Genomic DNA, 14,224 nt, shown 5'->3' on the forward strand with positions numbered 1-14,224 from the left:
CAGGTCACGGGGAGACACACAAACTCTGTACAGATAAGCACCCATAGTTAGGATCGAACCTGGGTCTCTGGCACTGTAAGACAGCGATTGTACCGCTGTGCCATCGTGCCGCCCTTAACTTGGTTTAGTTCTTCAGAGTCCAGCAATTTTTGTTTCTGAAGTCGGAATCTCAGCTCACTGTATGTAGTTGGTTCCGACAAGCCCAAATTAATGTTCCTTTTGCTGATTATGCGACTGTCTTTAGATTACAGGGGCCATGGAAGGAGCGGGAGGATGATTTGGAAGGGAATGCTCATGGGATGGTGTTACACTGATGATACCATAGAACGGGAATCAATAAAACTGGTAGCTCATAATTTAGTTGTGTGTTCCTCTTAACCACTGGAAAACAATGCAAGTGCTTTTCTGGTCCTGGTATCAAGGGTTACACCAATCAGTCAGTGTAGATGTAACATATTTGCACCATGTCCACGTAATTGAGGAGATGGCCAAGGTTAATGCTGGAACTCAATTGCTTGAACAAACAGCAACCACTTACTTCCTCAGCTTCCTTGAAATTGCCAACGGCTGCTTTCGCCTGTGCATAGTTGAAGTTGAAGAGGTCATCATTGTAGAAGTAACTCTGTGGAATAAAAAGAGGAAGATTGTGTCACAACCTATAAACATTCACAATCTTTTGGAACTTTTGGAACTTTTGCAAGAATTTCATTGTCCTATCTGGGACACATGACAATAAACTCTCTTGACTTGACTTGGAGTGATTCTAGATTTTACATTTAAAGATTTAATGCTGCTAAATAAGGTGAATCAAGAACTCATATCTCCCACCTATCACACAGTATGTGACCAAATACTGTGAACTGCTGTGTTTCCCTTTCCTCCTCCCACCATAACAACTCTATTACAGCGATCCCACAATATCTGTACGAGGTTAATGGTGATTCTGCCCTCCTGCCAACCACCTTCGACAAGAGGAAAGTATATTCCCCTAGTGTGAAACACATCCATCGCACTGCAGGTCAAGCAGACTCACTGCAATGTAATGAAAGGGAACCACACATGTTGGTTTATACCAAAGATAGAGACACACGATGCTGGAGTAAGTCAGCAGGTCAGGCAGCATCTCTGGAGAAAATGGATAGGGGACGTTGCCAGGGCGGGACGCTTCTTCAGAACGAGGTCAAATTTATATGACCCGTCCGATTTAACCTCGAGGGCTATAGTTTTCAATTTGTCTAAGCGATGCTTTGTTGCATGGTATTCTGAAACTGAGTAGATCTCGCCAAACAATTTTTGCCTAATCTCATACCAATATAAATGTATATCCCATGCTTGTCGAGTTGAAGTAAAACTATGTCTCAGAGGAATAAAAACAAAATGCTAAAACCACCATTCCCCCCCCTAACCCCCATAGCTTTGTGCTTTGGTAGATGCACTGATTGGTTGGAAATCTTAGAAGCCATTATCTCTGCGAAAAGATCATCATGAAATCTACTTGGCATGAGATCAGTGTCAGATATTACAGATGATTCTGATCTATGCCTCATATAGCAGCATTAGTGTCCCCCCTAATGGCCTCTTACCAATCCAGTCCTTTATTTCCCTTGTGATTACAGTTTAGATTCATAGATGTATGGATCCCTCTTTACCAAACATTGCTCAAACATAAATTATTTTATACTTATCCACATCAAGTGACTTTGTGACATTTGGCCAGTTGCTATAAATAGAAGATCCCACATTGTTCTGATAGAATGTTGTGGCATTCAATGTTCTCTACCAAACGATGGGATTTTCCTTATGACACCCCTAATCATTAAAATGGTGTCCCTTAGCAAGATATCAAGATTTTATGCTTCAACTATCTTTGTTTTATTGTTCGGAAGCCATTTTTCTACGCGAGGATTTGCTTCAGTTCTTTTTTTTGTAATGCCCCTGTCCCACTTATGAAACCTGAACGGAAACCTCTGGAGACTTTGCGCCCCACCCAAGGTTTCCGTGCGGTTCCCGGAGGTTTTTGTCAGTCTCCCTACCTGCTTCCACTACCTGCAACCTCCGGCAACCACCTGCAACCTCCGGGAACCGCACGGAAACCTTGGGTGGGGCGCAAAGTCTCCAGAGGTTTCCGTTCAGGTTTCCTAAGTGGGACAGGGGCCTAACTCTCCCTCTTCTCAAACGATTGTCGAAGTATAATCATGACGGATTTTTCAGAGATCCAATGTTTAATGTTAAGTGCATTTATTTTAAGCACTATTTTTCAGATTATTTCACAGCCTTCTGCCTCCCTTTCTTCAATGTAGGCTTACTTATTGTTAACAAAATTGCCTATTCATACTTCTAGATTACTATTCAGGAGCCATGCACAATATCCAATGGTGCCACAGCCAGGTGGAATCCTTGGGTGAAAGGAAAAATGCCACCTACCTTGACAGAGTTGAGGTAGATTAAAACATCCTCAAATTGTTTCAGCAAGAAAAAACAGGAAGCCATACATTGCCGCCCAGGGATAGTATCTGAAAATAAGAATGATATTTTATGGCAAGAGTGGAAGGGGCTATATGATCAAATAATATGATTTGGAATTAATCAATTTGTACACCATATTCACTCTCCAACATTATTCAATATTATTATAGCTGTGCAAGGAAGATTTTTTTTCAGAAAGTTGGGTTCCTTGCCTTAAAATTCCCTTGGTAACACAAGCAAATATTTACCTTAGCATGGGTGAGCATGCTAGTATTAGCACTCTACAGAGAGTAGAAATAACTATTAGAATGAGTTGTGACCATTTACAATCAAAGAGTCAATGTTTCTACTGGCTTAAACTGGGATATTTTTGCTAATATCTCCCACTTATTTTGCAGATTTTTTGCACTATCTTGAAAGATGACATGTTGGACGTTTCCCCCACAAGGATTAGCCACATTTCTGTCACCAACTTAATCAAAATAAACACATTTCAGCTAAATATTCAATTTGTATGCATTTAGCCTTTTTGGCGTGACTCGAGGGTACCAAATGGTACATGTTTTAGATTACAGTGCCTCAGAATAACTAGTAAACTCTGCAGCCTTTAAAGGAATTACAGTTCTGTAATTTAAAATTGTTGATGAATGGATGGACATACTCAAAACGTTCATTGTTTTCAATACAACCTACTCATTTTTTGGCTGCTTTATTAAGGCAGGACGTTGTTCAATTTGAATAGTACAAGAAATTTAAAACAATTTCTGAAATGATTATCATTTGAAATGATTATCAAATGAATATAAATTCAGGTTGAGGTTTGTGCAGGAACCCAAGCAAAAAAAAAACCGTTTAGAACATTTGTGTAATTTGACCACAATTTTAATCTCGACCACGGAATGTTCTCAAGGGGAAACTCTCATCATTAATTCAATAACTGTAATTCTACCAGACGTTCCACTGCTACATCACTCCCAACATCATTGGAAGGTAGTTATTAGAAAACATTTGTTATATAATATACAATATAATAAAATACTGACAACCTCTTCTTATTTTAAGGAGACTAGAAGTTACAAAAGACAACTTTCCAGGAAGATAATTTAGATAGATTAGATTTTATTTGTTGTCATTTGAACCCAGAAGTTCAAACGGAATTTAGTTTCTGCTGGCACATTTGACACTGTGGGATGACATGGTTAGATTGACCTATGCTGTAAGTTAAAACTCCATCTGTCCTATACGGCTTCTTCCTACATTCTTCCAACTTCAACAAATCTGGTCTTTTCTCCTCTGCTCCCTGTGGATGTGAAAACACAGACTTTTGGGAGAATGAACAATCTGATCATGCCACCATGATCATATTTGTGCAGAGACTCAAAGAGATAGGTGTGGCAATAAAGCAACAGTGGAAGTGCTGGATTTTGCTGCAGTGGAACAGGTGCAGGGGTAGCACGCAAACAAAAGCTTCTCATTTCGGGCAAGCCAAAGCATCTCGGTACATGTGACAATAATAATAGACCAAAGCAAACCAGGTGCCGTTTTCTGGTGGCATGGCGTGACTCTGCAGAAGTCTTGTCTCTCACGTGCCAGTACTTAGAGGGTTGCAATGAGAGACTTGCTAAGTTCCAAATAAAAATGGGAGCCTCAAATGACTCTTACCCCAACTACCCAAATATCAGCATTGGTTTGACTAAATAGAATTAAATGAATGGCTTAAAGAGTGGTGTAGGGGTAAGGAGTTTTAAACAAAGGGAAGATGGGCTCCATGTAAACCATGCTGGGACAAGGATAACCAGGATTGCAGATGGGGGCTAAAATTAATAAAGATAGGAAATGGGTAGCAAGTCCATGACCCGAGGGGTGAAATACTATAATTTTTCTTACATAAAATTTACATAAAATATGAGTCAGTGAAATTTATTAAGATGTCCCTCTACTATTGGTGCTCGTTTCTAGTTTGGTCTTGAGTATTGCAGCATAAAACAACAACTGATCCTTTGCATACTTTCTGCCTTGCATAGTTTGGTGAAGTGAGGGGCAGTGCCTATTACAAAAAAAATAACTAGATCTGTTGTAACCCGCTCGCACTTGCAACTCTCCAGTACATACCGCATTCACTGGCAGATCCTCCAACCAGCTGAAAATACTGTTGTGCAATCTTCAGGTGCTCCCTCTGTGGACAAACAAAGAGACATGAGTAATGCCCCCGACTAGTCTGAAGAAGAGTCTTGACCCGAAACGTCACCATTCCTTCTCTCCAGATATGCTGCCTGTCCCGCTGAGTTATCTCGTCCCACTTAGGAAACCTGAACGGAAACCTCTGGAGACTTTGCGCTCCACCCAAGGTTTCTGTGCGGTTCCCGGAGGTTGCAGGTGGTTGCCGGAGGTTGCAGGTAGTGGAAGCAGGTAGGGAGGCTGACAAAAACCTCCGGGAACCGCACGGAAACCTTGGATGGGGCACAAAGTCTCCAGAGGTTTCCGTTCAGGTTTCCTAAGTGGGACAGGGGCATTACTCCAGCTTTTTGAGTCTATCTTTGGTTTAAACCAACATCTGCAGTTCCTTCCTACACAAAGAGACATGCTCAGCCCGGATTTTCGCCGCACAAGTTCTCAATAAGTGCTGGCCAATCTAGCATTAAATGTAATGCTGAATAAAGCCATTGACATAAAATGAGAGCAGTTTTCATGCAGATTCTGATGTGGCTTTAGGTCTTGGGTTCCTTCCTCAACGATTGTGAAGGCTTGTTTAGACTATATTCAGCCCAAGGATGACAATGACTATCCAGGGGTGATAACCATTTTATATATTTAAAACCTACGTACATGAAAAAAATCTCTCTGGATATTACAGATTCTTTTACAGAAGGGTTCAGATATCAAAAATAAAACATTTTCAGCAGCTAACGTGTCCATGACCCGAGGGGTGAAATTTAAGATGATTCACAAAGGAACCAGACGCTACATGAGGGAACATATTTTTTCACTGAAGAACTTCATAGGATTTGAAATACAATTCGTGAAAGAGTGATAAATGAAATTTAAAGAGAGCATGAGGTAATTATGTGAAGAAAAGTAAAGTACAAGGTTTTGGAAAGATCGAGTGTGTGAGAGAAATTGGACAGCTCTGTGAAACATAAATGAATAGAAGGACAAGGTTTTAATTTAATGTCTTTCCAATAGATGGCACTTCACTCAAGATTGAAATGTATATTTGGATCCCGTAGTCACATCCTAATTTGGGACTTTAATCTATTATCTTCTGATATGTTGAAAATTATTAATGTACAAGATGTGTGTCAGCGATATAGTGAATGTATATCCAATCCAACCCGAATTTCCGAATCTGTCCTTTCTGTCCTGGGCCTCCTCCATGGCCAGAGTGAGGCCCACCGTAAATTGGAGGAGCAGCACCTCATATTTCGCTTGGGTAGTTTACACCCCAGCGGTATGAACATTGACTTCTCCAATTTTAGGTAGTCCCTGCTTTCTCCTTCTTTCCCCTCCCCTTCTCCCACAGCCCACTATCTCCGCATCTTCCTTTCTTCTTCCCTCCCCCCTCCCACCCCCACATCAGTCTGAGGAAGGGTCTGAGGCAGCATCTATTTCCTCCATAGATGCTGCCTCACCTGCTGAGTTTCTCCAGCATTTTTGTCTACCTGTGATTTTCCAGCATCTGCAGTTCCTTCTTAAACATAGTGAATGTATATTGTCTCTTTTTATCTAAGGTGTTTCTAAACATATACTGTCACTTCTGCATGTAGGGGTATGTTTCATTTGAGACGATCTGCTAAACATTCAAGATCAGGTCCATGATTCCTGAGGTAATGGGAGTAGTTCAGAGCACAGCCACATATGGATAAAATAGAAATACAAGTGTATATGTGTGCTATAGGTTCATGTTATGACATCCCAAAAGGAAAAGTAACACATTTATTCTCTTCATAATATCAAAACATGAGAATTTATTAATGTGTTTCTGTGTATAGCAAACTATAGCAATGTAGTTTATGGAGAATTCAACTCACCGAGCCCTGTTCCTGTCCCAGTGCTGCATTCACCACACCTTTCAATATATATTCCTAATAATGGAGAGAAAAGGCAACAGTATAACATGCAGTCAATGAATTAATGGCCTTTTGATTAATGCGCAAATCCGGCCCATGGGGATAAAAAAAAAAAGGTTTCCAACACAAAGCGTCACTCATCATTGACAATAGACGATAGACAATAGGTGCAGGAGTAGGCCATTCAGCCCTTCGAGAATAATGGGCAAATTAAAACAAAATGGTCTGTTCAGGTACTAGTTTGTACTTTAAGAAACTTATACTCACATAAACTAATTGTTTACTGTTACAATTTTGTAACACTGGAGTCTTTCACACATCCAAGATAGGTTCTAATAACTTCGTTTTCGTAGGATCAGAGATTTATAGTACAGAAGGCCATGTGACTCATCCTGTCCATAGTAAAATGGACCTAATGTTTCTGATTCATGATTTGAGCAAATCTAATAGTCAGCTCAGAGCATGATACACATGAGTACAGATATTTACAACAAGGTTGAATCGAGTTGATTATATTTTCATATGAGCAAGTTTGGTGAAGTTCAGGTACAATAAACATCTTGTGGTTTCATCCATCACTCTTCTAAAATACAAAGGATGCAGATCCAAACTGTCCAGCCTCTCTTGATAAGACAAACTTCTTATCCCAGTTATTGGCTTGGTGAATCTATTTTGGACTACCCTCACTATTACCATGTAATGTTTTAGATAAGTGGACAAAACTGTGCGCAATATTTCAGATGTGGCCTTACAAACGACTGTGACAGAACCTCCCTATTCTTAAATCCCAACTCCTTTGCACTAAAAGCCAACATGCCATGTGCTTTCTTCTCTACTTGTTGATAAGATAACATTTTGTGATTCATGGGCTAGAACACATGGACTAGTCCTCTGAACTTCACCATCGCAGGGCTGCACGGTGGCACAGCGGCAGAGCTGCTGCTTCACAGCGCCACAGACCCGGGTTCGATCCTGACTACTGGTGCTGTCTGTACAGAGCTTGTACGTTCTCCCCGTGCTTGCGGGGGTTTCCCCGGGTGCACGGTTTCCTCCTACACTCCACAGACATACAGGTTTGTGGGTGAATCGGCTTCGGTAAAATTTGTAAATTGTCCCTAGAGTGCAGAATTTTGCTTGTGTGCAGGTGAGCCAGGGCCTGTTTCCACACTGTATCCCCATACGAAACAAAAACTAAATCTATCATCAACAACCTTACTACTAAATGTCATTACTGAGCAAACAGGTCCCTCTACATAAAGAGATGTATATTTGCACAAGAGGGAATGCAACAAAAAATCACCAGATGAGTCCCTGGGATGGAGGAATTGTCCTCAGAAGAAAGATTAAACAGGCTTGGCTCCTCCTGAGGGACATAAGCAAATGTTTTAAAACATTAATACTATACATAAGAGTGTACATTTTTACAATTTATCAGTGTAGATACAGACTGTGTTACTGCTAAGTATTTCCGTCAAAGAAAACAATGTTAAAATAAGCACTCTTATTTTACTGTTCAAAAAGGAACTGCAGATGCTGGAATATCGAGGGTACACAAAATTGCTGGGGAAACTCAGCGGGTGCAGCAGCATCTATGGAGCGAAGGAAATAGGCGACGTTTCAGGCCGAAACCCTTCCTCAGACTCTTATTTTACTGCTATTTTTTAAAAAGTGAACTGCCTAAAAGGTGTGCTGAAGAAGAACAAAAACGAACTACTTCTCTAGTCTTTTAAGGTGATGCAGGTTACATGTCTGTGAGGTGCTGTTGCAGCTGTTTTAACAGGTTATGCACTGCCAACCTGTGGGTAGAACACTGCAACTGCAATTTGCAATTGATGCAGGGAGCGAATGCACAAGCTAGTGGATTAAATACCAGGCTGCTTTATCCTGGGTGGCATCACGCTATTTAATTACTCTTAGAGCAAGGCCACCCTGCGAAGGGGGCAGTGTTCCTGAGCACTGTCTTTTGCTATTGATGCAAATGTATCAGGCAGTCATGAGTTGTGCCATTCATCACAGACTATCGAGCTGTGGCATTTAGGTAGCAGTCCCCTCGTTCTTGACACCAAACCCAGATAACATTCCTTTATCTCCTATAGAAAGACCCAATATGAATTTTGTATGTTTTGACAACTTCTCCTCCTGATTATTCTGAACTCTAGAGAGAAGAAGCCAAGCCTGTTTAATCTTTCTTCTGAGGACAATTGCTCCATCCCAGGGACTCATCTGGTGATTTTTTGTTGCATTCCCTCTTGGGCAAATATACATCTCTATATGTAGAGGGACCTGTACATAAACATGTCAGGTGTGGTCTCATCAGGGACTTTAATTCTGTATGGTGACCCAAATTTCACTGCACCAATTGGTGCATGTGACAAATAAATGTCTCTTGAATCTCTTGACCTTGATAATTCTAGTAAAATGCTCTTATTCTGTATTCCTGTGTCGAGCTGCAGCCTTCAATCAATGTCGTTGATTCAACAACAATCAAATTCAAACCAGTACACAAAGTTGTTTTGCAGTAAGTAAAACACAGCTATAGTATATTTTGCTTGGTCCAAATGAACAATATTTGTATTGTTTGGTGCCAAGAGGATGTAAAAATTAAAATATTGTGGCAAGTTTTGTTACAGAAGGAAATGGGAATGAAGTCAAGTGTGAAGGATAGATTTCATCAAACTCCCCGCTAAACGGCTGTGGTTCTTTTTCAAACAGTTGTTTCATAAACAAAGCAAAACCTCCACATTTGTAAAAAGAGAGTACCTACTAAAATACCTCAAAAGCCTCACTACTCACTCGCTGACTATTAATACATGCCATACTAATATTTCCATTATGCAAATCTTTATGTGGTGGTTTGACCCAGAGAGTCACAAAATTTGCCTACCTGTGGCGTTGTTGGCTCCAGGTCCTTAATAAGATTATAAGCCTCTTGCACGTCATCTGCAATAAGTTATCTGAATGTAAGTGGAAGTGTGGCATTTGCAGTTAAATTGGCAAAACATAAGATGGAATGGAAGCAGAGAACACTTGACAACAAAAGTAAATGGAAGATGAACACTGCCAATCATTTAGCTCTGGAAGATTAGGAACTGATGGATTCCTTGGACGGTCGTTGAAGCACACAAGCAAGATCATATTTGAAGTTGTGGAAGTTAAGAGATCGGCCAAGTGAGCAATGGAATGGTCAACTGCGGATGGAACAAAGATGGAGTAGGGTTTTGTTCAGCGGTTGAATAAAGCAAAGGCAGAGAGAGGTGATGTTGCGGAAGTGGAAGCAAGTGGTTGTTGGTGATAGGGAGTAGGTGGAAAGAAAATGATGCAAGAATGTAGAATATTGCAGTGCAAGAGCACTTGCTTTCTATGTTCCGTGACACATTTCCTACCTTGTCGCAGGTAATAAATGACTAGGTTGAGCCTGGCTTCAGGAATGACATCAATAAGAGGCGGGAGCACTTGCAAGGCACCCTCTCCACCCCGGAACACCACCTGAAGAGGGGAGGGTGTAGGGGGAGGAGGAAACAGTAATGATATCAAATCAGAGAGAAGACACCCATTGCAACAGAAATAAGGCACATAGTGGCACATTAAGGCACATTCCTTATTTCTGAATAAGGCACATAGTGGCCTCTAATCTTTTGTTATTTGGTTCAATTTTAGACAACATGCAATAGTATTGAAACCACAATGATTTGGTTTCCCTCATTTTTAAGTTCTAAATGTAGTGAGCTCTTAAGCTCACCAGACTTGGTGCTACAAAAGAATTGGGGATGCTCATGAAAAAGCTTCATCCCAAATGGTAACCAATGACAAAGTAGATGGATACATTTTAAAAAAGTGTTCAGAAATTATGTGATTGTGCGTGACAAGGGAAATACGCAATGCTAATTAAAATCAGTTTAAATATTAGCCTTATATGGTTTCAGGGCATTCACTTGATGGGGAATGTGAGGAACACCTGTGAGGAATGTGAGGAATGCATTTCGTTGTCTCTGTACTGTACACTGACAATGACAATTAAAATTGAATCTGAATCTGAATCTGAATCTGAAAAAGCCAATCTATTTGCATATTAAATATTCTTTATCACAAGTTTTAGGTTTTAAGTTCATTTCTATTAGAAGAACAAGAGGAATTGAGAATTGCTGAACTGGTACATAACTGGTAGGGTTTGGAGAAATTCAGCAGCCACAAACAATCTTTCTACGTTAAAGGCAAACAGTTTGCCTCATTCTACTTCCATGCATCTCTCAGCTTCACAGGAACAAACATCTGTACGTGTACGTATCATGCCTTTTACAAACTAATTCCAGCCCACAGTACTGGAAGTATATTCACTGTTGTAATGTGGAGAAACATAGTAGGTAATCTGTGCACAAAAACTTTCATAAGTGTGATTAAGGGAAAAAAATGTCTTCAGATTGGAAATCTGAAACAAAACAGTGCAAATACTCAGCAGATCAGGCAGCATCTAAATTTCTATCTTTCTGATGCAAGGTCCTTTGTTGGAAATATTAGCTGTTTCTGTCTCCACAGATGCTGTCTGTCCTGTTTGGAATTTCTTATATTTTGGTGTGGTTTCGTAACAGAAATGAGATAATGACCAATTTCTCTTATGGCTGATGACTGGAGGATGAATATTGGCCAGGACACCAGCAGTTAACTCAGCTGAACTTTTGAATTTGTTTATGTTCATTGAAGAGGGCAGTGGCCTGTGTAAAATTGGAAAGAGGTCACATCCTATCATGCAGCTCCCCCCCTCTCAAATGGCTCCAGAAAGTCAGCCAAGATTCTAGCAGTCCAAGTACTGTATCTAGATTTCAGGCATGGCAATGTCCAATTCAAATGCAAGGACATGTTGCTCAACTTTGCAGAGAAACACAAGATGGAGGACATCTGGTTCTGCCAGTGTAAAGTTTGCATGTTCTGTGAAACTCTGTGACTGCCTGGGTTTCCCTGGAGTGCTCTAGTTTCCTCCTACATCTTAATGGTGTGCTGGTGTGTAGGTTAGTTGACGACTGTAAGTCACCCCTTGTGTGCATGAGTGCAGGAGAATCGGTCTGAGGCAGGATGGGGTGGGGTGGAGTTGATGGACATATGAGAGGAAATAAGTTGCAGGGAAATAAGTCGGGGAGTTGGATTGATCCAAGAGTAAGTCTATACACAAATAGCCTGTTTCAATGTCATACAAGACCATGAGACATTGTAAAGCCGACTCCAATAGAACATGGAGGTTTAGGGATAGGGAAAAAGATGTAAAACAGTGGTTTCTAGATCAGCCAACCGAAAGTTTGAAGAGGCTTAACCAACCTTGAAAACCAGGCCCAAGTCTGAACATTCCTTGATCTCAGTCAGAGTGTATGTTTAATTATTGTCAATGATAGTTGCTTCTGTTTGATAACATATTGTGAGCATCAATAAATGTTTTTCACCCCATTATTTCCAAGGATAACCACATCCATCCTCCAATGTGTTTGGCAGCATTTATGGTTTGAAAAAAAAAAATTTGCTGGTACGTCCAACATATTTGTTTTTCATTTTCAGATTTCTTCTTCAGCAACTTTTGCTTTTGGTATAACTTTGCAAGTATCTTATAATTATGTGATTCATACAATTAAAAAATCCTTTGGTTCTTGCTAGAAGAAGCTTTTATTTATATTATTACTACATGTGCAGTATTTAGTAGTTATGTAACTAATACACACTTGCCTTTCTCTACTGCCTTAAACTTGGCACTGTTGAAACAGAAATCGCAAGTTTAAATTCTACTATGGTAAATTATGAAAATGAATTCAATATATTTGGTGATAGAAGAGAGAGAGCAGATGCTGGAATCTAGAGCCAGAAATAAGCTGCTAGTGAAACTCAGTGGATTGTGCAATGTCCAATGCAGGGTCTCGACCTGAAATGTTGACAATTCCATTCTGTGCCATAGGAGCTACCCAACCTGCTAAGTTTGTTTTTTGCTCAATAGATTTGGTGTCCGCGAAACAACACGGCTCAGAAAGCTGTGAAAACTAAGTGTTCAGTAGACCTTGCTGGCGTACATGAAATCGATGTTCACAGCACTGTTGATTTTAGATGCTTTCATGACAACAAATATTGTCTTAGACCTAATCTCCAAAACAAATATTTAAAAATCATTCATAGGTCTGCTAAACAGAGACATTTAATACATACCAGGTTGTGCTTTATGAGCTCTTTCGCAAAATCAAACACAGGGGAACCAATGTCCATTAGATTTTTCAGTTCTGCCTGGGGGAAGAAACATATGTAAATAAAACAATTGTTTTCCTTAGTTAAGAAGTTCTTAGAGCCATAATCGTTATCAGAATGAAAAACAGCTATGGGTTAAAACACTGCAGTTTGGTACCTAACTGGTGCCGGTCCATAGAAAGTCCGGACCACAAAAATATCCCCTGATAATCATCCACTGATCAGGAGAAATGTTATTTCTCCTGAAAATGTAGGTGCCACATTTTCGGGGTGGAACCCAGAGGGGATTTCAAGTGCGCTCGCGTAATTATGTCCGGATTAAAGGAGATGCTGGAATACCATTGCTGGAAAATCGATGGTGGAGCTGTATTAGCTTTCTTCCTTAGCTCAGGGTGTTACCTCTGCTGCCTTTCCATTGTAGAGTCGGAAGTGGTTGCAGGCTTTCAGGTTCAACGCAATGGTGCTGTCGGGATAATGTTGCAGATAAACTGCCAGAACTTCCTGGGAGACGTCGTAGTAATCCAGCTTATAGTAGCACAGTGCCACATACACATTCAAGGCCATAAATTCCCTAGCAAAACACAAAGGGTAAAATTAGCAAACTTTAAAAAAATATGCTAGTTGAAATGAAATGAAAACTGTAAAGCAATGGGTAATCAGAGTAAATGCCCACTTTCTTGAATGTCTTATTTTGGCTGATCTGTTGGACATGGTCCAGATTCAAGATAGCAGCGGTTGTGAACACAGGAAAAGAATAGTGCCGGTAAGCGATCTGGAGTTTTACATCCCATACCATCGGAGGCACTCTGCGTGTTCCAGGATCGGCTGTGCAGGCTACCTGGGGCACAGAGACTGAGCGGTGGACGTGTGACACAAGGGAAGAAGTGTTTGCGGGCCACTGTGGGGATTGAGGCGTCAGTGGAGTGGGTCGCTGGAGGCCCTGCAGAAGCCTGGAGCTCAAGTGGATCAGGCGCCGCGGACGCAGATCAGACCCAGCCTGCAAGGCAGAGGACATCAACAACATCACCTGGCCAGGCCGACCTCTGCAACTCCAATCTAGGGTTGCCACCAGAACAATGGGCTGTTTATGGCCAAGTTAGGACTCAACATTTTCAACAACTTTGGACTTGAATCATGCAAAATGGTGCCAGAAATGTGGCAATTCTTGGGTACTGTCTTGGTGTAATCTACTATTCCTACACTTGTCTCAAGTATGATTGACATCTAGTAAGACATAAATATAGCCATGAAGGTGCCATACCAAATAAGATACAGGCCAAGTGCTGGAAAATGGGATTAGTATAGTAGGTGCTCATACATGCAGTGAACCAAAGGACCTGTTTCTGTGCTGTTGGATTGTTTTTCTTATCAGTAGCAAAGTGTTAGAAGGTGTCACCTACAGTGCTATCAAGTGGCATTAACTCACTAATAATCTGCTCATGACGCCCCCACCGACCACATGGTGTGGTCGGTGGGGG

The 14,224-nt window shown here is 40.8% G+C and overlaps 1 protein-coding gene across 4 annotated transcripts in view; it reads right to left on the reverse strand.

Moving 5' to 3' along the window:
- Positions 1 to 14,224, reverse strand: part of ttc26 (tetratricopeptide repeat domain 26) — a 31,230-nt gene that overhangs the window by 8,054 nt on the left and 8,952 nt on the right. For 2 of the 4 annotated variants that reach the window (XM_033013103.1, XM_033013102.1), the window contains exons 7-15: positions 13,146 to 13,317; positions 12,711 to 12,785; positions 9,917 to 10,019; positions 9,418 to 9,473; positions 7,834 to 7,896; positions 6,495 to 6,548; positions 4,579 to 4,642; positions 2,425 to 2,513; positions 539 to 622 (exon numbers count right to left, since the gene is read on the reverse strand). In XM_033013103.1, the coding sequence (XP_032868994.1) occupies positions 539 to 622; positions 2,425 to 2,513; positions 4,579 to 4,642; positions 6,495 to 6,548; positions 7,834 to 7,896; positions 9,418 to 9,473; positions 9,917 to 10,019; positions 12,711 to 12,785; positions 13,146 to 13,317 (760 nt within the window). The remainder of the gene's footprint in view (positions 1 to 538; positions 623 to 2,424; positions 2,514 to 4,578; positions 4,643 to 6,494; positions 6,549 to 7,833; positions 7,897 to 9,417; positions 9,474 to 9,916; positions 10,020 to 12,710; positions 12,786 to 13,145; positions 13,318 to 14,224) is intronic. The other 2 variants (XM_033013105.1, XM_033013104.1) reach the window with 1 other exon arrangement.

Source organism: Amblyraja radiata, chromosome 38 (assembly GCF_010909765.2).
Source record: "Amblyraja radiata isolate CabotCenter1 chromosome 38, sAmbRad1.1.pri, whole genome shotgun sequence".
Lineage (NCBI taxonomy): Eukaryota > Metazoa > Chordata > Chondrichthyes > Rajiformes > Rajidae > Amblyraja > Amblyraja radiata.